Genomic DNA, 23,914 nt, shown 5'->3' on the forward strand with positions numbered 1-23,914 from the left:
CCTGCCTCCTATCGGGTTTCAGGAAATTGGCAGGAGGGGCCCGAGGAGGGTGTTGCGCAGCCTTTCAAGTGGCCGTCTTCCTGGGCCCCGAGTAGTGAAGGAAAGAGGAGGTAAGACCTTGGGGCGCTCTTGGCGACCCCTGCCCTGGGAAGCCCGTTGGGGCTAGGAGAACCTAGAGGTCGCCACATAAATGCTCCCTGTCGGCTCTGCTGCCCTCCCCAGGAGTCAGGTCCCAGGTCCCAGCGGGCTCGCCTCGGCCGCAGCTTAGCCTGGGACGCCCTCGCGTGGCTGCTTAGGGCCTGCGCGGCCCAGCTCCCCGGGTCCCGCCCCGCTGTCGCGATTGGCTCCCGGGCTCAGCCCCAGCTTCTTGATTGGTCTGCCCTGCGGGTCCTGTCGGCGCCGAGTGGTCAGACCCGACGGGTGGGCAGCGCTGCGTCCGCCTCGCCCGCCGAGGCCGCGCCTGCGCCTGTGCGGGTGGCTGTGCCCTCACCCGCCAGCGGGTGGGCGGGGGCCGAGGCCGGCATGGCGGCGCCGCGTTCCTGCGCGGAGGGCCCCTGCTGCTCCCACCCCAGCGCAGCGCCCAGCGTGCAGCAGACGCTGGACGAGATGGACTTCGAAAGGGGTGAGGAGGGCGCACGACCCTACTGGCCCGGGGCCTTCCGGCCTCACCAGGCCCGCGGGGCAAAGGAGGTGGCCGCGAACTCGGGCCACGGGTGAAAGGCAACTGGGGGACTGGTCGGAGTCTGGGCGGGCCGTGGGATCCCCGCTTCCGCGTAGTGAGAGCCCGCCAGTCACCTGGAGCGAGTTTAGCATTAGAAACACCGGCTCGCTTACAGGTCTATAAACAGGCATTGGCTTCAGTAACTTTCCCCCGTGGACAGCGGGGCCCGGATCCTCAACTGGTGTGACCCTGGGAGACCCAGGCCTGCTTCTGGGCCTGAGATGGGCCAGGCAGCAGAGTCTGCAACTGGGTTATTGCACCCTCCCCGAGGGGATGGAGCTTCAGACTAGGGGGGCTGCCCCTTGCAAAATATGTGTTGGGGACCGAAGGCATCAGAGATGGCCTTGAGGCAGGTGATGTCATTCCTCCCTGTGGGCCCTGCAGGGTAAGTCTTTTGCCCCAGACTATATGGAAATTTTGTCACCAGTAAGGAATAGTGTGAGGTTCTTGGGAACCAGTGTATCATCTCGGATCAGAGGCAGCCTATGCAGTAATAACCCTGTAGTCATTTGTTAGGTGGATGCTACTGTTTTACAGACATTCCCATCTCTTACTGTTAAGTGGCTGTTGCACCTGCCTTGTTCCCTCCATCTCTTTATTTGGAGAGGGGTGGTTTAGAACAACAGTAACTTAAAATTTTTTTCTATTATATTTATGGTTGTACAACCATCATCACAACCTAATTTCACTACATTTCCATCCCAAACCCCCAGTCCACCCCTTCCTGGCTCCCTCTGGTAGCAATAAGTTTTTCAAAGTCTGTGAGTCTGTTTCTGTTGCAATTAAGTTCATTTGTTTCCTTTTTCTTAGACTTCACATATAAGTGATAGCATATGATGTTTGTCTTTTGCCCTCTAACTTCATTTAGTATGGTAATTTCTAGATCCATCCATGTTGCTGCAGATAACATTATTTCATTCTTTTTTTTTTTTTTCTTTTTTGGCCCTTTCTAGGGCCGCTCTTGCAGCATATGGAGGTTCCCAGGCTAGGGGTCCAATCAGAGCTGTAGCCGCCGGCCTACACCAGAGCCACAGCAACGCCAGATCCGAGCCACGTCTGTCACCTACACCACAGCTCATGGCAACGCCGGATAGTTAACCCCCTGAACGAGGCCAGGGATTGAACCGGCAACCTTATGGTTCCTAGTTGGATTCGTTAACCACTGCGCCACAATGGGAACTCCATTATTTCATTCTTTTTTATGGCTAATATTCCATTGTATATATGTACCATGTCTTCTTATCCACTCCTCTCTTGGTGAACATTTAGGTTGCTTCCATGTCTTGGCTATTGTAAATAGTGCTGCAATGAATATTGGGCTACATGTATCTTTTTAAGTCATGGTTTTCTTGAGATCAGTGCCCGGAAGTGGGATTGCTGGATCATGTGGTAATTCTTTGTTTTTTGTCTTTTTAGGGCCACACCTGCGGCATATGAGGTTCCCAGGCTAGGGGTCTCATCAGAGCCACAGCTGCTGGACTATGCCACAGCCACAGCAATGCCAGATCCGAGCCGCACCTGTGACCTACACCCTAGCTCACAGCAATGCTGGATCCTTAACCCACTGAGCGAGGCCAGGGATCGAACCCTCAACCTCATGGTTCCTAGTCGGATTCGTCTCTGCTGTGCCACAATGGGAACTCCTGTAGTAGTTTTGATTTGCATTTCTTTAATAATTAGTGATGCAGAACCACAATAACATTTATTTGGCTGATCAGTTGCAGTTTGGTCAGGGCCTTGCTGAGCTGGCTCGTTCCTTCTCTACATGGTAGCAGCTGGGGCGACTTTGCTCCGTGGATTGCAGTTGGCTGTTCTCCACGTGGGCAAGTTCATTGTGCTGCTTAGTCTTCCTCCCAGCATTGCAGCTTCAGTCTGAGAGCACATGTTCCAAGAAACAGGAGAGGTAGCTGCCAGTCTCTGATAGCCTGAGCCCATACCTAGAAAGCATCATTGATGCTGTGTTCCATTAAACAATGGTGAGTTTGTTCAAACTTCAGGGAAAGGGTTTACACCCACTTCTTTAAGGAAGGAGTGGCACATAATTTAACAATCTTTAATTTACCTCCTGGAGGTAAATGGAGGGAATGGTCACAAAAGAACTGTTTGAGGAATTGACATTGAGGTTGAGACCTGATGGGGAAAGGCTCATTTAGCATTCACTCACCAATAGTTATTGAATACCTCCCTCCACCTCATGTGCTATCCTCTGAGCTACTGATGTGGTCCCCTCTTGGCCTTCTGGCATTCACCCTCACCCTCTTACAATGTTTTCTCCTCTCCACACAAAAGCCAGAGTGACCTTTTGAAAGTGTTAAAAATAGGATAATTTCATTGCTTTTAGAATAAATCCAAATTCCCTATGTGACCTGAGCAGCTCTCTGTGGTCTCATTCTGGTCTGTTCTGCTTCTCTGCCCCCTTTTAGTCCCCATCCTTTCCTTCCTCCAGTCACTGTGTTTCAGTCGCCCTGATCTTGTATGGTTTCTGAGACATGCAAGATCTCTTCCTGACTTAAGGCCATTGGCTTGCTGTCCCATCTCCTTGGAATGAACTTCCTCCAATCATTAAGCTAGCTAATGCTTTTCTGTCTGGTCTCAGCTCAGATGTCACCACCTCAGAGTGACATCCTATAACGCATAGCTCCCCATGACAAAGAGTTATCTGGTCCAAAGCGTCGGTCATACCCTGTTGAGAAAGAAACCTTGCCAAGGGAATTCCCATTGTAGCACTGCAGAAACTAATCTGGCTGGTATCCATGAGGATGTGGGTTTGATACCTGGCCTTGATCAGTGGGTTAAGGAACTGGCATCGCCGTGAGCTGTGGTGTATAGGTTGTAGACACAGCTCGGATCCCGTGTTGCTGTGGCTGTGGCATTGGCTGGCAGCTGTAGCTCCGATTTGACCGCTACCCTGGGAACCTCCATATGCCGTGGGTTCAGCCCTAAAAAGCAAAAATAATATAAAATAAAATTCTAGGGGAGTTCCCGTCATGGCGCAGTGGTTAACGAATCTGACTAGGAACCATGAGGTTGCGGGTTCGATCCCTAGCCTTGCTCAGTGGGTTAAGGATCTGGCATTGTTGTGAGCTGTGGTGTGGGTTGCAGACGAGGCTTGGATCCCGCATTGCTATGGCTCTGGCATAGGCCAGCAGCTATAGCTCCGATTAGACCCCTAGCTTGGGAACCTCCATATAACGCGGGAAGCGGCCCTAGAAAAGGCAAAAAGACACACACACAAAAAAAGAAAAAATTCTAGGTTGACATTTATTTCCACCCCCCCACAATCCTTTGGCAATATTATTTCTTTATCTTCTTGTTTCTGCTACTGATGTTAAGAATTCTGCTGATTATCTGATTGGTATTTTTTAATGGGTGATAATCTTTTTGATAATTTTTTTAAAATTACTTAATGAATTGTATTACATTTACAGGTGTACAACAATCATCACAACCAAATTTTATAGCATTTCCATCCCAAACCCTCAGTGCATCCCCCCCACCCCCCAACCTGTCTCATTTGGAAACCATAAGTTTTTCAAAGTCTGTGAGTCAGTATCTGTTCTGCAAAGAAGTTCATTGTGTTCTTTTTTTAGATTCCACATGTAAATGATAGCATGTGATGTTGGTGTCTCACTGTCTGACTGACTTTACTTAGCATGATAATTTCTGGGTCCATCCATGTTGCTGCAAATGCCATTATTTCTTTCCTTTTAGTGGCTGAGTAATATTCCATTGTGTATATGTACCACATCTTCTTTACCTACTCCTCTGTCGATGGGCATTTAGGTTGTTTCCATGTCTTGGCTCTCATATATAGTGCTGCAATGAACATTGGAGTACATGTGTCTTTTTGAGTCATGGTTTTCTCTGGATAGATGACCAGGAGTGGGATTGCTTGATCAAATGGTAATTCTATTTTTAGTTTTCTGAGGAATCTCCACACTGTTCTCCATAGTAGTTGCACCAATTTACATTCCCACCAATAGTGTAATAGGGTTCCTTTTTTTCTGCACCCACTCCAGCACTTATTGTTTGTAGACTTTTTGATGATGGCCATTCTGGCTGGTGTAAGGTGGTTCTTTTTGGTAATTTTTTAATGTTCTCTTTATTCTTGATGTTGTGTCATTTCACTATGCTAGTTTTTTTTGTTTGTTTTAATGGCAGCACCTGCAGCATAGGCAGTCCCCAGGCCAAGAATTGAATCCAAGCTGCAGCTGCAGCAATGCCAGATTCTTTAACCCACTGCCAGGAATCAAACCCACAGCTCTGCAGTGACCCAGGCCACTGCAGTCAGATTCTTAACCCACTGTGCCATGGTGGAAACTCTCACTAGATTTGTTTTTAATCAGTCCTTCTTGAGACTTATGTGGTTTTTCATCTGAGAACTCAGGCTCCTCTCAATTTCAGAATAATTCTCAGATATTATCTCTTCAAACACTGCTTCTCTCCCATTCTTTTTTTTTTTAATTTTTTATTTTATTTATTTTTTCCACTGTACAGCATGGGGACCAAGTTACACTTACATGTATGCATTTTTTTTCCTCCCTTTGTTCTGTTGCGATATAAGTATCTAGACATAGTTCTCAAAGCTGCACAGCAGGATCTCATTGTAAATCCATTCCAAGAGCAATAGTTTGCATCTGAAAACCCCAAGCTCCCAATCCCTCCCTCTCCTTCCCTCTCCCCCTGGGGAAGCCACAAGTTTATTCTCCAAGTCTATGGTTTTCTTTTCTGTGGAAATGTTCATTTGTGCTATATATTGGTATCATATGGTATATCATATGGTATTTGTCTTTGTCTTTCTGACTTATTTCACTCAATATGAGAGTCTCTAGTTCCATCCTTTTTTTTTTTTTTTTTTTTTTTTGCTTTTTAGGGCTATATCTGCAGCATATGGAAGTTACCAGACTAGGGTCAAATCAGAGCTGCTGCTGCCACCCTAGAGCACAGGCACAGCAACACCAGATCCGAGCCAAATCTTTGACCTACACCATAGCTCATTGCAATGTCAGATCCTTAACCCACTGATTAAGGCCAGGAATCAAACCCACATCCTCATGGATACTCAGTTAGATTCCCTTCCACTGTGCCATAATGGGAACTCCCTGCTTCCCTCCGGTTCTGTATAGTTTCCTCTGTTTTTAAACCCCTATTGGTATGTTCTATTGTTCATATTTCTTCACCATTCTTAAAATTTTTTTTCTTTACCATTTTGTATGATTTTCCAAATCACTAATTCTCTGTTTGGCCACGGCTACTCTACTGTTCAATTGTCTGTTGTTTTGTTTCAGTGATTATACTTTTTTTTTTTTCTTTTGTCTTTTTAGGGCGCACTTGCACACTTGCAGCATACAGAGGTTCCTGGGCCAGGGGTCTAATCGGAGCTGTCGCTACCGGCCTACACCACAGCAACAACCGATCCGAGCTGCGTCTGTGGCCTACACCACAGTTCACGGCAATGCCAGATCCTTAACCCACTGAGCAAGGCCAGGGATCAAACCCACAACCTCATGGTTCCTAGTCGGATTTGTTTCCGCTGCACCACGACGGGAACTCCTCACTGATTCTACTTTTAATTTGACTTTTGTTTCAGTTCTGCCTGTTTTTTTTTCCCCCTAATGCTCTTTTGATTTGTGGATTCTGAACACATTAAACATTGATTTAAACTCTTTTTTTTTTAGTTTTTAGTTTAGTTTTTTGGTTGTGCTGTGCAGAGGCTGATGTGGGATCTTAGTCCCAGACCAGGAATTGAACCCAAGCCGCAACAGTGAAAGCATTGAGTCCTAACCACTAGACCACCAGGGAACTCCCTTTTCAAGTCTTTTAGATTGTGCTGTTATGGCTGATTTTTCAAACCTGCAGTTTTCCAACTTGTTGTATTTGCTGACTGTCTCAAATGGCAGTGCATTGCTTCTCATTTTGCAACTTTTAATCTTTGAGCCTCCCGGGGGTTGGGGGAGGGGTCCCTCTTTGTAAGATATCCTCACACTCAACCTTTGTTGGCTTGTGGAGGCATCCTTGCAATTTAAAAAAGTCACCTCTACCTGGCCCTTGTAAGGTTCACCTGTCTGGATTAGTTTTAGCGCCAGATCCAGATTATGACAGCTTCTAAGATTTGGGGGTTTGTTCCACAAGGGTAATGTAGTTAGGAATAGCTCCCAAGGTGCTTAAGTCAGGGGATCTGATTTTTTTAGGTTTTTTCTGCCTTTGCTCTCTTCTCACACTTATTCAGATGGTGCCTTTTCTCATTTCCTTTAGGTTTCTGTTTAAATGTCATGTTTTCAAAGATTCTATCCTTGACCACTGCTTATACCCTCTCTCTGCTTTGTTTTTCTTCACAGCACTTAGTGTTGCCTGACTTATTTTATATATGTATTTTTTTCCTTATCTGTTTCCTTTAATTAGCTCCATGAGATCAAAATTTTGCGTGAGGGGGAGTCTTTCATTCTCGGCTGACCCCTGGTGCCCAGAACAGTGCGGGATCCATTGTAAGTGTTCGGCAAATTTTTGCTGAAGGAGTGAAGTGCCAGGCACTTGGTCCCCGCTGCTGTTCAGGGCAGGAGAATGGAGACTCTCCAGGCCCCCTTCATCTGAGATGGGGCACAGCCTGCCCCTGGCCTGTACACAGAGCCTCACTCTGCGCATTCCCCACCATGAACGCAGCTTGCCACTTTGCTCCAGACCCTACCCAGCGTTCCAGCCAAAGCCCCTGAGATGTGTGTACGGGAGACTCTGGAGGTGCCACCCATTCGGCAGCTGCTCACCACTTTGGCTGTGGTTCTCACTTGGTGCTGGCACCTGGCAACGTCCTTTTCTTGCCTTTGACTGTGACTGTATGATGTATGTATGTACAGTCTAGTATATTGTATATATATAGTATATTGTATACACATACAGATTGTATATATGTATATTCAAGCATCGTAAACAGTACTTTAAACAACAATGGCGTGTGTGTGTTTGAAGTGGGAAGGAGGGTGACTGTGTTCGCCCAGTATCCTGTCCTGGTTAGACAAGCCTCTGTATGTCTTGTTCACGGCGGTGTCACCAGCACGCAGGACAGTCCTTGGCACGGAGGAGGTGCTCAGTTATGTTTGTCAAGTGGACAAATTCCCACTTTGCAGATGAGAAAGCAGAGGTCAAGCAGTAAATGGAGCACCAAAAGCCCCCAGCCGCCCGGTGTTATTCAGGGCTTGAGTTATGTTTCTGCAGGAATCTGGTCGGCAGCCCTGAACGGGGACCTGGGCCGAGTGAAGTATTTAATCCAGAAGGCGGCAGACCCCAGTCAGCCTGACTCTGCTGGCTACACTGCTCTGGTGAGCTGCTAGGGGGCCCGGTGGAGGGGAGAAACCTCAGCGGGTGATGGGGGGGGGAGGTCCTGCTCTCTGTGGGGGGAGGTCTGCATTTCCCTTCTCCTGCCCCCTCTTCTCTCCCAGCAGGGTTTCCATGCGAACATCACATCACGTGAACCTGGGTTTTAATTAGCGCAGGTGCCTTGCATAAGTTATTTAGCTGCATTTTCATAATGGTCCTGTGAGTTAGGGATGGTTATTTCCCCCATTTTGCAGTTGCAGAAACTGATGCTGGGAATGAAGGCAGGTGCCCAGTCACCTGGTGGCCAGTGGGGGTCACCAGTGCCCCTGACCCCACCTCTGTTCCCTGCAGCACTATGCCAGCCGCAATGGGCACTATGCTGTGTGCCAGTTCCTGCTGGAAAGCGGAGCCAAGTGTGATGCCCAGACCCGTGGTGGGGCCACCGCCCTGCACCGGGCCAGCTACTGTGGCCACACGGACATCGCCCGGCTCCTGCTTTCGCACGGCTGCAACCCCCAGCTGGTGGACGCCGATGGCATGACCAGTCTGCATAAGGTGCGTCCACCCCGCAAGCTCATGGGCTACAGCAGCTTGTCTTCTTTCCATCTCTATAAACGTTAGAACATGTTCACCGTAGAAGACATGGGGAGAACAGGAAAGCGTAATAGTAGGAAATGGACTAGCTGCTGCTCACATGATAGGTGTTCACAGGCCCCTGGACAGATGTGCTGGGGTCACTCAGAACCTGCAGCATTCTCGTAACGTCCTGGGAGTGCATATGTATGAGGAGTATGACTTGTCCCTGCCTGCCTCCCTGCCTTCCACAAACATTGGCACTTTTTTTTTTTTTTTTTTTTTGGCCAGAGACAATTTGAAATTCATCTCACAGCTGCTGACAACACACCATTGCCTGAGGCAATAAAATTAAGAGGCCCCGTCTGTACTCATGGAGATAATATTTATGCTAAATAAAGATTTAGGTTCAGGAGTTCCTGTTGTAGCTCATGGGTTAAGAACCTGACATGGTGTCCATAAGGATGCAGGTTTGATCCCTGGCCTCACTCAGTGGGTTAAGGATCCAGCATTGCTGTGAGCTGTGGTGGAGGTCGCAGACATGGCTTGGATCCTGTGGCGTAGGCCGGCAGCTGCAGCTCTGATTCGACCCCTAGCCTGGGAACCTCCATATGCTGAGGGTACGACCTCAAAAAGAAAAGAAAAAAAAAAATTTAGATTAGGATTTGAACTGGTGTTTGGTCCTAATATTAATTTTGATATCTTTCAGAAGCCCTGAAGCCCATCCATCTGTCTTTTGGCGGGAGTAGGGATAGAAGGATACCTCATAGGTAGTGAGAGTTTGGACTTTAAGGTCAGACAGGCTTAAAATTCCCCAGGCTGCTACACTGACTCTGTGACCTTGGGTGAGTTACTCAACTTTTATAAGCCCCAGTTTCTTTATCTATAAAATGGGAACAGTAGGAGTTCCCTTGTGGCATAGGGGTTAAGGATCTGGCGTCACTGTGTGGCTCTGGTCACTGCTGTGATATGGCTGTGGCCAAAAGGGGGGGATAGTGATGGTTCCTAGCTCTGCTGGTTACTATGAAAGGTAAATAAGATAATCTCTGTAAATCAGCTAACTCTGCTCTTTTTTTTGTCTTTTCTAGGACTGCACCAGTGGCATATGGAGGTTTCCAGGCTAGGGGTTGAATTGGAGCTGTAGCCGCCGGCCTATGCCAGAGCCACAGCACTGGGGGATCCGAGCCACATCTGCAACCTACACTACAGCTCACAGCAACACTGGATCCTTAACCCACTGAGTGAGGCCAGGGATCAAACCCGCAACCTCATGGCTCTTAGTCGGATTCATTAACCACTGAGCCACAACGGGAATGCCAACTCTGCTCTTTTTCTGAGGATGTAGGCTGGGATCCAGATTGGGATCCTTCAGCTCAGAGGGGAAGAGCAGGAGTCCAGGAACCCGGGCCTGTTGTTCTCTGCTCATCTGACAGTTCCCAGAGGGCAGGGGCCATGTCTGATGTGTCTCATGCCCCCGGCACCCAGCACACTGCAGACAATGGGAATGTTTGTTTGTAAAGATGCTGACATCCAAGATTCTGTACTTTTTTCTTTTTTTGTGGTTGCACCTGCATCATATGGAGGTTCCCAAGCTAGGGGTTGAATCAGAGCTATAACTGCTGGCCTACATCACAATCACAGCAACGCAGGATCTGAGCTGTGTCTGTGACCTACACCCTTAACCCACTGAACAGGGCCAGGGATGGAACCTGACTCCTCGTGGATACTAGCTGGGTTTTTAACCCACCGAGCCACAATGGGAACTCCTATACTTCTTTTTATTTTGTTAATTTATAATGATTTTTATTTTTTCCATTATAGCTGATTTACAGTATTCTTTCAATTTTCTGCTGCACAGCAAGGTGACCCAGTCATACATACATGTATACATTCTTTATTCTCACATTATCATGCGCTGTCAAAAAATATGGACTGCTTCATGAATTTGCCTGTCATACTTGCACAGGGGCCATGCTAATATTCTCTGTACCGTTCCAGTTCTAGTATATGTGCTGCCGAAGCAAGCACCTGTACTTCTTTTTTTTTCTTTTTTTGCCATTTCTAGGGCCGCTCTTGTGGCATATGGAGGTTCCCAGGCTAGGGGTCTAATCCAAGCTGTAGCCACTGGCCTACATCTGAGCTGCGTCTGCAACCTACACTACAGCTCATGGCAGCGCCAGATCCTTAACCCACTGAGCAAGGCCAGGGATCGAACCCACAACCTCATGGTTCCTAGTTGGATTCGTTAACCACTGAGCCACGACAGGAACTCCTGTACTTCTTTTTTTTTTTTTCATTTTTTTTATTACCCAAATGAATTTATCACATCTGTAGTTATATAATGATCATAACAATCTGATTTCACAGGATTTCCATCCCACAGCCCAAGCACATCCCCCCACCCCCCCAAACTGTCTCCTCTGGAGACCATAAGTTTTTCAATGTCTGTGAGTCAGCATCTCTTCTGCAAAGAAGTTCCGTCTGTCCTTTTTTCAGATTCCACATGTCAGTGAAAGCATTTGATGTTGGTGTCTCATTGTATGGCTGACTTCACTTAGCATGATAGTTTCTAGGTCCATCCATGTTGCTAAAAATGCTGGTATTTTGTTCTTTTTGATGGCTGAGTGATATTCCACTGTGTATATGTACCACATCTTCTTTATCTACTCCTCTGTCGATGGGCATTTAGGTTGTTTCCATGATTTGGCTATTGTAAATAGTGCTGCAATGAACATTGGCGTACATGTGTCTTTGCGAGTCGTGGTTTTCTCTGGATAGATGCCCAGGAGTGGGATTGCTGGATCACATGGTAGTTCTATGTTTAGTTTTCTGAGGAATCTCCATACTGCTTTCCACAATGGTTGCACCAATTTACAATCCCACCAACAGTGTACTAGGGTTCCTTTTTCTCCAGCACTTATTGTTTGCAGACTTTTGGATGATGGCTATTCTGGCTGGTGTAAGGTGGTACCTCATCATGGTTTTGATTTGCTTTTCTCTAATAATGAGTGACACTGAACATCTTTTCATGTGTTTCTCGGCCATCTCTGCACTTCTTTTTAATATGCAGCCTTGAGCAGGGAAGCATGGCCACTGAGCCAAGGACACAGGAAGGAAAGAGCAGGTGGACTGGCAGAGTGGCACCTGGGTGTCCCGCCATCCTGCACACTGGGATTTGTTGGGAGTTGGGGAAAATCTGCTCAGACTGCCAGCACCTCCATTTCCATGGGACCTTTTTGGGTGCCGAAAGAGCCCCAAAAAGAAGTGGAACACGAAGGAACAGGGCCTGGGGGGGTGGCTTCTGACTGGGGCCTCTCTCCACAGGCTGCTGAGCAGGGGCACGTGGACATCTGCTCCCTCCTGCTGCAGCACAGCCCAGCCCTGAAGGCTATCCGGGACCGAAAGGCACGGCTGGCTTGCGACCTACTGCCCCACAACAGTGACCTGCGGGACCTGCTGGCCGGCTGAGTGGCCCCCTCCTGTCTCAGGCTGCGTGCAGACGGCACAGACTAGCTCTCCAGGCCCCCTCTCAGTCACTGCAGGGTGGGAAGCTGAGGCCAGGAGGCCCAGGGAGAGCCCCATCCTGGCCGCTGTGGAATCGGGGGGAGCAGCTGCACGGGGCTGCAGGGCCCCAGCCTGGACAGACGACCTCACATTAAATGAGGTCACGTGGAAACGCCTACCCAGTGGGAAAAAATAAAGTTATATCCTTACCTCACCCTGTGCACAGAAGTACATTTCGAGTAGTTTAAAGACCTAAATGTAAAAACACAAAACTGTGCGACAAATGAAAAGCTGCTTTCTAGCCAAGTGACCTAGTACAAGTCACCCTACCCGTCTGTCCCTGGCCCTTGTGTCTCTGTAGCGTGTCTGTCGCGGCTGGTGCCTCGGGGTCCATGTGGGGTTAGACGAGTGAACATACGGGGGGCACTGGGGGCTCCTGGTGCTTTGCAGGCAGTGTGTGGTCTCCCACACCCCCCAGACTGGCCCGACACTTGTGTATACACCATAATATTAATTTTTACCATCTGATAGACTAAAAAGTGTTACTGTTTTATTTTGTGTTAATGACCAGTAAGTTTGAACACCTGTCTGCTGTGAACTTCCTGTCCATACCCTTTACTCATCTAAAATTCTACTTTTTTTTTTTTTTTGACTCATAGGCATTGTTTATGTGTTCTAGATATGGATCATTTGTTGTTTTTTCTTGTTAGGCCACGCCCACAGCACATGGAAGTTCCTGGGCCAGGGACCGAATCTGCTGCAACACACTGGGAACGCCCCTTTGTTTTACATATAAATTTTTTCTTTTTTCTCCCATGCTGTCCCTTGTCTTAACTGTGTTTGTTGTTCTCTGTCCATGGAAATTGGAAGCGCTCCGGTGGATAGCAGTTTGGCAGTATCTGTTAAAACTTAGGTGAGCAAGGCCAAAGAAATATTCATCCATGTGGACAAAGCTGTGTGTTTACAGAAACATTTACAAAGATGTGCACTTGAGCATGCATGTGGTGTAATATGAGAAAAAAAGAGGGGAACCCCCCTGAGCGTTCCCACTGGTGGGCTAGTGCGGTTCTGGCACATGTGGGTGCAGATATGCTGATGTGGAGAGTGGCAAGTGTGACCACACTGCTCTGTCGGTAGACAGATCTGGGCATACACAACACAGGAAGAACATTGGGTGGTAGGCACTAAACTGCCCACGGTTTCCCTGGGCTCTGTGGTGAGCATGCTTAGCCAAGTGGTTCCTGAGCTTGATTTGCTGTTTGGGGGATTTTTTGTTTTCTTTTTAGGGCTGTGCCCACAGCATTTGGAAATTTCCAGGCCAGGGACTGAATCAGAGCTGCAACTGCCAGCCTACATCAAAGACACAGCCATGCCAGATCCAAGCCACATCTGCAGCCTACACCACAGCTTGTGGCAATGCTGGATCTTTAACCTACTGAGTGAGGCCAGGGATCGAACCCACATCTTCATAGATACTAGTTGGGTTCATAACTTGCTGAGCCACAATGGGAACTCCAATTTTTTTTTTCTTGATAAGTAATAGCAGTAGTAAGTTAATACAGTGAGCTCCATGTGAATACCAATAGTTTCTGCTGAGAATTTCAGGTGCAGTCTGCTGGAGCCCTCGCCCTCAGACGTTGTTGGAGGGGTGTCTTAGAGTTGGTGGCCAGTGGTGGGGGCCAAAGCTGAAGTCCTGCCTTCTCCTGTCTATATCCCCTCACTCTCCTCCAGGTAATTCTCCCTCGTCACGACCACAAGTCACCTTCGAAAGAAAGGTGGACGATAAGCTTGGGCTCCTCATGTCTCAAAACTTGGAAGCACTGAGAAGCCAGCTGGGGGTGGGGCCTCGGTCTGCCTGTGACCTGCAGTTCTCCTGCTCGGCCTGGATGCCTGCTCGTGTTTCTCCAATTCTGGAGTCTTACTCACTAGCTATCAGATTTCCTTGAAACGTCAAGGCAGAGGTCAAGGCGCAGCCAAGGGGAGGCATACTTGGTGTCCCGGGAAAATTAGGAAGTTTGACCTTGGCAGCTGGAGAGGGACTGCTCTGCGACTGGATTAATGGTTCATGTTCATAGTTGGACCTGGGGCGGATCTGAGCCTCACCTTCCTGGGGAGGGTCGTGCTGTGCCTGGCAGGTGTCCGTGGGGACCTGCATGTGGGCCATCAAAGGCTCTTCAGGAGGCACAAGATGCTGATAACAGGCCAAGCTTGGCTCTGGGTGGTGGCCTAGCTTAATGCTAAGGCCTTCAGAGTGGTGGGGGACAAACCCACCAGGAGCAGCTGGGAGTGATCTGGGAACTGGCCAGGTGAGAAACAGCTCGATTTCTTCAAGTAGGTGCCAGCTGAGGCAGATGTCAGCCTCCTGGGCCTGTGGTTTGGAGGTCTTCTTTAAGGATTCTGGTCCTTCTGCTAGGGCAGTCATGCTGGATCTTCCAAGGTCTCCACAGACAGACCTCATACTTGACCGTGTTTTCAAGTGGGAGCTATTTCCCCTGAGCCTAGGCTGGTGGCCCAGCACCCAGGATGTATGTTATTGGTTGAATTGCTTCTGAGTAGGTGCCTGGGGGCAGGTGGCACCGGTGCAGGATGGCAGGTATCTGAGGATGCAACTGACTCAGCTCAAAACAGCTTTCTCCTGCCTACAGCAGGCTGCATGCCCGCACTGGTATTTCGGTGGTGTTACAGAGCCACTGAGTTATCTGGCCAGGGCACAAGCCTCTGCCCTTCCCCCGGAGATAGCTCTCTATAAAAGGGCTGAGCCTCTCAGCTTCTCTCACTGGGAGCATGGAGAGCGGGGGGACCATGGACTTGATCAGCATCCAGCAGTTGGTAAGGCCACAGGGCAGTGGTCTGGGTGCCCTGGACTGTCTCAGCAGAATGAGGAGCTCAGGCAGTTTCTTTCTTTAGCCTGTAGAGTGGGTTTTAGGAGTCAAGACCTGGTCTGTCTGCCGAGTCCTCATGTGAGGTGGTGAGGGGCTAGGGAGCAAGAGAGGGAAAACAGTGAGAAAGATGCTGCGTCATGGTGGGCAAGGAAATCCTTGAGTTTAGTGGGTTTTGCCCTGGGCTGTGATGGCCAAAGAGGAACACAAAGTGGCAGGTCACCCTAGAAGACACACGTGTGGCTGGGGTGTTTAGCTCAATTGCACTGATGGTCCAGAGGGTCTGGCTGCCTTGGCTGGGGGCAGGGAGAAGGGTGCCCTGGGCAGGGAAACAGGAATAGCAGTGGCACTTTGGGATGTCTGCTGTGGGGAGGTGGGGTGTGGAGGGTGGTGAGGCTGATGGCCACAGCCAGGGCAGCCTCAGCAGCCTCTTGCTGGGAGGTGGGCTGCAGGGCCTGAGTGGTTTCATGTTGCCTGGGTTTGCTTTTCAAAGCCCAAGGCTCTGCCATCCTGTCATTCCAACTTTTTCTCTCCCCTCAACACGCTTATTCCTCAATGCTCCCCAGCTCCTGAGTCCCGGGGCTGGGGGCCGGGAAGGAAAAGACAGGAAGAATGTATAGCAGGTTCTGCCCTAGGCACTAGTCCCTGGACGTCACAGCTCCAAGGGGTAAATGCTGGCTTCACCCCATTTTACTGTGAAGAAACAGAGCTTCATGAGGAGTCAAGATTTGAACCCAGGAATCTTACCCAGAAGGCATCTCCTCTGTCCCTCTGGGCTTGGGGTCAGGTGGCAGTGTGGCGTGATCTGGTAGGAATGTAAGGACAACAACTCAGGAGGGCAGCCATGTCAACCACCCGGGCTCACCTGGACACAGCCCAACAGTATAAATAGATGCAGTGTCAGGCCCCCTGCTGCTAGTTTCTGCTGACAGTATAGGGCAGGCCGCAGGCGACACCGCAGGCCATGAGCCAGTGATAGCCATGGGTGTCAGGAGCAGCCCGTGTTTAGACTGCCCATGAGCTTTGACAGGGGTCAGGCCAGCTCTCAAATCACTCCGGGCAGGGACACCCCCCCACCCGCCCCGTACAACACAGCCATGTTTTCTAACGCCTTCTCTTAATTTTTCTGATCCTTTATCCTTGTCCTGTCCTGTAGGTAAGTGGAGAGAGAGGTGAAAGGAAAGAACTGGGACGTGGACATAGAGTTCCTGATCCTGGAGGTGGGCCTTGCACCTGGAGGCTGGGGCCCCAGGAGGCTGAGGCCCAGGAGAGGCGGAAACTGGAGGAAGAGAAGAGGAGCAGAGTGAGTGACCGGGTAGCTGGCCATGAGCAGGGCCCCACAGCTTGAGTGCTGCACTTCTTTTGTGGGCAGGGAGGATGGGGTTAGAACAGCTGGAGGCTGCCCCAGGGCTCCCGCGGCCAGCAGCTAATGGCTGGCATGGCCCTGTTTCCACCCCCTTTCTGCTCCAGCTTGAAAGATTTAACAGTTCCAGAATTAACTTGGAGAACCTGGCTGACTTGGAAAAGTTGGTTCAAAGACGGAGAGAAAAGCGACTAAAACGCAGAGTCCCCCCCAGGGCACCTGAGCCTGAGGTCAAGGTGAGAGAGAAGGTGGGGTGAGTGTGGACAGGGGTGGGCCCACACCAGGGCTGGAGCCCGAGAGCAGGAGCCCCCTGCCACTACGGCTGCCCAGCTGGCCCCTGGAGCCCCCCAACCCCTGCTAGTTTGCCTGGGCTGCTGCCAGAACAAAGTGCTGCAAACCAGGGGCTTAAAAAGCAGCTGTTTTTTGTCTCATAGGAACATTACGTCTTGGAGGCTGGAAGTCTGAGACCAAGGTGTTGGCAGGGCTGGTTCCTTCTGAGACTCTGGGGGGAAATCTGTCCGGGCCGGCGGCTGTCTTTGCTGTTTCTTGGCTTGTGGCCACATCACCCCAGTCTCTGAGTTCACGTGGCCTTCTACCCATGTGAACGCCTCTGGTCCCTTTTCGTAAGGACACCAGCCATACTGGACTGGGGCCCACCTAACTCCAGTATGACCTCATCTTAACCAATTACAGATACAGTGACCCTATTTCCACATAAGGTCCCCTTCTGAGGTACTGGGATTATTAGGACTTTGACATAGAAACCTGCAGGGGGCACAACCTGACACCCCGTCATGCCAATTTAGTCAGAGTCTTCTTTTCTGTCTTTTTAGGGCTGCATCCATGGCATACAGAGGTTCCCAGGCCAGGGGTCGAATCGGAGCTGTAGCCGCCAGCCTATGCCACAGCCACAGCAACGTAAGATCCGAGCCATGTCTGCAACCTACACCACAGCTCACGGCAATGCTGGATCCTTAACCTGCTGAGCGAGGCCAGGGATCGAACCCACATCCTCATGGATACTAGTTGGGTTCTTAACCCACTGAGCCACAACAGGAACTCCTAGTCAGAATCTTCTGGGAGCAGGCTTTTTTTTGCTGATTATCCCCAGCTCTTTGGAACTGCCTGGTTAGGCTGCTGAGGCTGTGTGGGCAGAGACCTGGCATGTAGAGTGAGCCCATCTTGTCTTTTAACTTCCTTAGCCGCAGCCTGAAGCCCCGCTGGAGCCCGTGGACCTGGAGGTGTTCCTGAAGGCAGCTGCTGAGAACCAGGAAGCCCTGATTGACAAGTACCTGGCAGATGGAGGGGACCCCAATGCCCACGACCAGGTAGCGGGAGTGGGTGCAGGCAGGCGGCCTTCAGTGTGGTCTAGTCCGGGCCTAGGAAACTGCAGGGCTTTCTGGTTTTGGGGGCACAGATCCTGATGCCTCCTGGGTCAGGAAGGAGGGGCCCTCCATGTGGCAGGAGAGATAGCAGCTCTGTTCAGGGAACCTGGCACCAGGGACGGGATCCGGGCTGGACCCTCCAGAGGGTGACGTGCTCCCTGAGCCTAACCTCCTCCACCCCCCCACCCCCCAGCTCCACCGCACAGCCCTGCACTGGGCCTGCCTGAAGGGTCACGGCCAGCTTGTGAATAAGCTTTTGGAGGCGGGGGCCACTGTGGACGCTCGGGACTTGGTGAGAACTGGGGAAGGCCCATGCCCATGGCAGACCCCCTGCCTGGCATTCCCGTGTCAGCTACTTTGGTGCTTTTGCTTTGCAGCTGGACAGGACCCCTGTGTTCTGGGCCTGCCGCCGAGGGCACCTGGACATCCTCAAGCATCTGCTTAACCGAGGTGCCCGGGTCAATGCCCGGGACAAGGTGAGGGGCACACTTTGTGGGGCGGCCCATTAGGAAAGGCAGGTGGAGAGTTCCTATTGTGGCTCAGTAGGTTAAGAAAACCTGACTAGTATCCATGAGGTTGCAGGTTCGATCCCTGGCCTTGCTCAGTGGGTTAAGGATCTGACGTTGTCGTGAGCTGTAGTGTAGATCACAGACGCTGCTCAGATCCCAAGTTGCTGTGGCTGCAGCTCTGATTCGACCCTCGGCCTGGGAACTTCCAAAGTGCTGCGGGTGCAGCCCTAGAGACGGAAAAAAAAAAAAAAAATTAAAAGAAGGCAAGGCAGGGGGGGAGTCTAGCAGGTAGCATTCAGCACTCACTGCTGTGGCCTGGGTTCTCTCCCTGCTCTGGGATCTGAGATCCTACACCAAACTGCCTCATGCCACAGCCCCAAAAACAGGAGAGAAAAAAAAAAAAAAAGGCAGTCAGGTGGGGGTTCCCTGGAAGCCAGCGCTCTCCTGGGGAAGAGAGGCGCAGCTTTTGGGTGGCCTGACCTGCACTGGCTCCCTCAGATCTGGAGCACGCCCCTGCATGTGGCCGTGCGCACAGGTCACTGCGACTGCCTGGAGCACCTCATTGCCTGTGGAGCCCATATTGACGCGCAGGACAAGGTGGGCATCTGGTCATCCCGGTTTGGGGCCCCTCCCCCAGGGAGACCCATCTGCTGACCCGGCACCCCCGGGTGCAGGGGTGTGGATGATGCCCCTTTTCTCGACAGGAAGGGGACACGGCTCTACATGAGGCCGTGCGGCACGGCCGCTACAAAGCCATGAAGGTGCTGCTGCTCTATGGAGCCAAGCTGGGTGTACAGAATGGGGTGAGTGAGTGGGGCCGCAGGGGGTTGGCTCCTCGGGACAGCAAGGACTGACCCAGCATCCTTGTTCCAGGCTTCAGTGACCCCAGTGCAGCTGGCCAGGGACTGGCAGCGGGGCATCCAGGAAGCACTGCAGGCCCACATCGGGCACCCCCGTACCCGGTGCTGATGACGGACCTGCGGGTCACTCGGCCACATTCCATCCCCTTCACCTCCCACCCCTGTGCCACTCATGCATCTGGTCTCACCCGGGTGGTTCTCCCTCAGTCATGATTCCGTGCCCAGGGCTGCTTCGTTGCCTCCAGGCAGCCCTTGCAGAAGTGGGGGCAGCTCCACACATGCTTGACAGGTAAAGAAGCAGGCCTCCCTGTTCCAGCCTCAGGGTGACCTGCTCCCTGCCAGGGTGTGAGCTGAGGGCTGACAAGGAGGACCCCAGGTGGGCAGGAAACGAAGTGGGTCCAGGGGAGGGGCTGTGGAGGCAGGTAGGGACCCGGGATGGAGCAGGAAGGAAACAAGTGTCGACTTCCCCCATGTCCACTGACTGGTCCTCAGTCTGGAGGTGACCAGACCCCTGCCCTCTGCAGGGCCCGCTTCCTGAGACGTGTGGTCCAGCACCTGGCCAGCAGCCAGTCCCAGCCCCGCAGCTACCCTTGGGCACAGGCTTCTCCAGGAACCTCCCTCCCTATCAGCAGCAACCCTGGTAGTGTCGAGAGTGGCTCTAGACTGTTGGCCTTGGGGCTCTGGAGTTGGGTCCGGCCATCTGGAGCCCTGGGGGGCTACTCAACAGGTTTGACCCCCACTGCAGAAGGCCAGACCCAGCTGGGTTGCCTCAGAAGCCCCAAGGCTGATGAGCTGGAGCTAAGATTTAGGGAGAACTTGTGCCCGCTGCCCTGGGCTATAGCCAGGCCTGCCAGCTGTACTTTAGGTGGCCAGCTGGTGGCTCTCCTTGCAGGGAAGTGCCTGGGTGCTGGGGTTGCTTGTGGCCCACCCAACTTCTGGGGCGGTGGCCCGTAACCCTTCTCTGCCTCGGGCACTACCGCTACCCTGGCCCTAGAGTGCGCTTGGGCCTGGCCCCTGTGCCTGTGCTGCTCAACCCGCCTCAGGCAGGATGTGGGGCAGCGCTGAGCTCGCCTACTCCCTTCCCCTCCCTGGCTGCCCGGTAGTGGACCGAGGACCCACCTGCGCACACACCCTCCCAAGGCTTCCTCCTCTCACCGTCCTTTCTGGGTCAACTGCACTGGCGCAGACTATTCTGCTGGCAGGGCGGGGTCCTCAAATGCCAGAAAGTCAATCTGAGAAGAACTCTGCCCTAAAGAGAACCACAGGCTGGAGGGATGGGCTCCAAGACCAAGGTTAGCCTCCCTCACATAAGTTACCTGGGTCCATGTCCACTTTGCAGCAGTTACGTTACTCTAACCGGTGGCCTTCTCAGGCCAAGGTCAAGGCAGTTTTTTACTGTGAAAAATACAGCAGCTCCCAACAGGGGCCACATGCCTTCCCCTCACACGGGCAGTTCCTGCGCTGTAGTGACAGAGCCCCGGTCACCCAGACGCTGGGGCCACGGGAGAAATCAAGTCCATGGAGAAGACGACTTCCCATCTAGAAAATGGGGACACTTAAGTGCAAGAAAAAATTCCTTTTTATACCATCAGTATTTTGTTCATTAAAACTGGTTGACTGTCCACAGCCTGGTCATCTGTTCTGGGCTGGAAGGGGCTGAGTCCTCAGGCACTGGGCCTCATCTTCCTCAGCAGCAACGCTCAAGCCTGATAACCATGCCAGCCTGACAGCAAGGTGCTGTTAGGCAGGCCCCCAAGGACAGGGCAGGGAGGCAGGGCAGTCCTTCTCCGCCTTGACAGCCTATTAGAATCAGGACAGGAGTTCCCATTGTGGCTCAGTGCGTTAAAAACCCAACTAGTATCCATGAGGATGCAGGTTTGATCCCTGGACTCACTCTGGGTTATAAAGGATCTGGCATTACCATAAGCTGTGGTATAGGTCGCAGATTTGGCTTGAGCCTGGTGTTGCTGTGGCTGTGGTATAGGCCGGCAGCTGCAGCTGTGATTTGACCCCTAGCCTGGGAACTTCCATATACTGTGGGTGCAGCCCTAAAAAAAAAAAATCCTTTGTTTTGGACCCAGGGATCAGCATGCAGATGACATGCTTGTCTGTGAAGGAAATCCTAAGGAATCTACGAATAAAACAAACCCCCCAAAACCAAAAAGCACCTAGAATAAGGGGGTTTTCCAAGATCTCGGGATGCAAGATAAACATACAAAAACCTAATTTTATATACTTAGCAATGATTCTGAACATAAAATTGAACACATGGTACCATTTATAATTGCCATAAAGAAAACCCACTTAGGTGTAAATCTAACAAAACATCTGAGGTCTTGTATGCCGAAAAGTACAAAATACTGATGAATGAAATCAGAGTTAAGTAACTGGAGACATAGCCACAACAATCAGACAAACAAAAGAAATAAAAGGTATCCAAACTGGAAGAGGTAAAATTGTCACTCTATGCAGATGACATGATACTATATACAGAAAACCCTAAGGACTCTACATAAAAATTACTCCAACCAATGAATTCAGCAAAGTAGCAAGATATAAGATTAACATTCAGAATCAGTTGTATTTCAGAGTCAGGATTAAGATGATGGAGTAAAAGGACTGGAGCTCACCTTCTGTCATAAAAGCAACAAAATTACAACCAACTGCTGAACAACCTTCAACCAAATAAACTGCAACTATCAATAAAGACATCCTACTCCAGAAGACAAAGAGGAAGCCACATAGAGATGGTAGGAGGGGCAATTATACGATATAAGCAACCCCCTACCTGCCAGGTGGGCGGCCCACAGAATGGAAAGTGGACTACAGAGGCTCACCACAGAGTGAGGGTTCTGAGCCCCACAGGTTCCCACCACTGGGGATCTGGCACTGGGAGGAGCTGCCCCCAGAGCATCTGGCATTCAGAGATAGAGGGGCTTGTGTGCAGGAGCTCCCTGGGAGCACACAGGCTTTCATGGGCATGCAGTGATTCTTGGAGGATTGCCTGGGAAAATGAATGACTGGCTTTTTGTGGGGGAAGGACATTGGAGGCAAAGGTCTTGGGAACAATCATAAACCTTAACTCCCCTGTAGGTGGCCACTGTGGAAAAATTAGGGCTGAGCAGCCCCAGGCCAAACAAAAAACTGGTTGGGAACACAGCCCCACCCACCAGCAAACAGGCTGGCTAAAGACCCCCCAGAAACACAACTGCCTCAAATCTCAGAGACAAAGCCCCACCCACCAGAGGGATAAGAATCAGGTCCATCTACCAGCGCGCAGACACCAGTCCCTGCCTTCAGGAAGCCTGCAGCAAGCCCCCATACCAACTTCGACCACAAGGGGGCAGACACCAGAAGTAACAGAGGCTACAACCCTTCCGTCTGCAAAAAGGAGACAACATCAAAAGTCTATACAAAGTGAGAGTTCCCATTGTGGTGCAGTGAAAATGAATCTGACATCCATGAGGATGCAGGTTACATCCCTGGCCTTGCTCAGTGGGTTGGGGATCTGGCATTGCTGGGACCTGTGGTGTAGGTCAGACAGGGCTCAGATCCTGTGTTGCTGTGGTTGTGGCATGGGCCAGCAGCTGTAGCTCTGATTTGACACCTAGCCTGCAAACTTCCATGTGCTATGGGTGTGGCCCTAAAAAGCAAAAAAAAGAAAAAAAGTCTATACAAGATGAAAAGGCAGAGAATTATGACCAGATAAGGAAACAAGAAACAAAAAAGCCAGAAAAACAGCTAAGTGATCTGGAGATTACCAACCTCCATTAAAAAGACTTTAGACTAATGATAGTAAAGATGATTCAAGATCTTGGAAATAAACTGGAGGCAAAGATTGATAAACAACAAGAAATACTGAGGAAAGAAACAAGGTTTTTTAAATTACTTATTTACTTATTTGCTTTTTAGGGCTGCACTCATGGCATATGGAGGTTCCCAGGCTAGGGGTCAAATTGGAGCTACAGGTGCCGGCCTACACCACAGCCACAGCCACTTCTGCGACCTACACCACAGATCATAGCAACACAGGATCCTTAACCCACTGAGTGAGGCCAGGGATGGAATCCCCAACCTCATGGTTCCTAGTTGGATTCGTTTCCACTATGCCACGATGGGAACTCCAGATATAGCAAGATTTAAGGATTAAGCAAGCATATATACAAAATACAAAAACTGAAATTAAAAATTCACTGGAAGCAACAAACAGCTAAATACAGGAGGCAGAATAACAAATAACTGAGGTGGAAGACAGACTAATGGAAATCGCTGACATGGAACAGAAAAGAGAAAAAAAACTGAAAAGAAATGAAGACAGTCTAAGAGAACTGTGGGACTACATTAAATGTACCAATATCCATATTACAGGGGTGCCAGAAGGAGGAAAGAGAAAGGGCCAGAGGAAACATATGCAGAAATAATAGCCAAAAACTTCCCTAACATGGGAAACACTCAAATCCAGGAAGCACATGAGAGCCATATAAAATAAACCCAAGGAGGAACACCCTGAGACACATATTAATCAAACTGACCAAAATTAAAAACAAAGAGAAAACACTGAAAGCAGTTAGGGAAAAGAAGCAAGTTAACATACAAGGGAACCCCAATAAGGTTATCGGCAGATTTTTGAGCAGAAACTCTGCAGGCCAGAAGGGAAAGGCACAATATAATCAAAGTGCTGAAAGGAAAAAACCTCCAACCAATATTACTCTACCCAGCAAGGCTCTCATTCAGATTTGATGGAGAAGTCAAAAGCTTTACAGACAGGCAAAAGCTAAGAGAATTCAGTACCACTAAACCAGCTTTACA

At 50.4% G+C, this 23,914-nt stretch overlaps 2 protein-coding genes and 1 non-coding gene across 8 annotated transcripts; 2 read left to right on the top strand and 1 right to left on the bottom strand.

The window, feature by feature from the left end:
• Window positions 1–468: 468 nt before the first annotated feature.
• Window positions 469–12,323, top strand: ANKRD39 (ankyrin repeat domain 39). Of its 3 annotated transcripts, none has more exons than XR_014841495.1 (4): window positions 469–622; window positions 7,931–8,034; window positions 8,384–9,032; window positions 9,852–12,323. XR_014841495.1 is itself a non-coding variant. In XM_003124915.5 (4 exons), exons 1-4 carry the CDS (start codon window positions 523–525, stop codon window positions 12,071–12,073), a joined length of 552 nt encoding a protein of 183 aa, XP_003124963.1. In that variant the 5' UTR covers window positions 469–522; the 3' UTR covers window positions 12,074–12,323. The 3 variants fall into 3 exon arrangements, 1 of the variants encoding a protein (XP_003124963.1); XR_014841496.1 differs by having other exon boundaries at window positions 8,384–8,963; window positions 9,852–10,196; XM_003124915.5 differs by having other exon boundaries at window positions 8,384–8,587; window positions 11,930–12,323.
• LOC146404687 (U6 spliceosomal RNA) lies at window positions 10,527–10,633 on the bottom strand. The gene has a single exon (XR_014842667.1). It is a non-coding gene; the product is annotated as a U6 spliceosomal RNA (small nuclear RNA).
• Window positions 12,324–14,884: 2,561 nt separating the features above from the next.
• ANKRD23 (ankyrin repeat domain 23) lies at window positions 14,885–20,727 on the top strand. Of its 4 annotated transcripts, none has more exons than XR_014839453.1 (9): window positions 14,885–14,938; window positions 16,145–16,291; window positions 16,459–16,587; window positions 17,554–17,679; window positions 17,930–18,028; window positions 18,114–18,212; window positions 18,744–18,842; window positions 18,920–19,048; window positions 19,119–20,727. XR_014839453.1 is itself a non-coding variant. In NM_001315720.1 (9 exon segments), coding segments are annotated over 9 exon segments (921 nt in total). In that variant the 5' UTR covers window positions 14,897–14,911; the 3' UTR covers window positions 19,215–19,294.
• The last annotated feature ends 3,187 nt before the right edge of the window (window positions 20,728–23,914 follow it).

Source organism: Sus scrofa, chromosome 3, assembly GCF_054392235.1.
Source record: "Sus scrofa isolate SSC_HxYL_T2T_F1_AM1 chromosome 3, Sscrofa_HxYL_maternal_Yorkshire_Landrace_v2.0, whole genome shotgun sequence".
NCBI classification, from domain to species: domain Eukaryota; kingdom Metazoa; phylum Chordata; class Mammalia; order Artiodactyla; family Suidae; genus Sus; species Sus scrofa.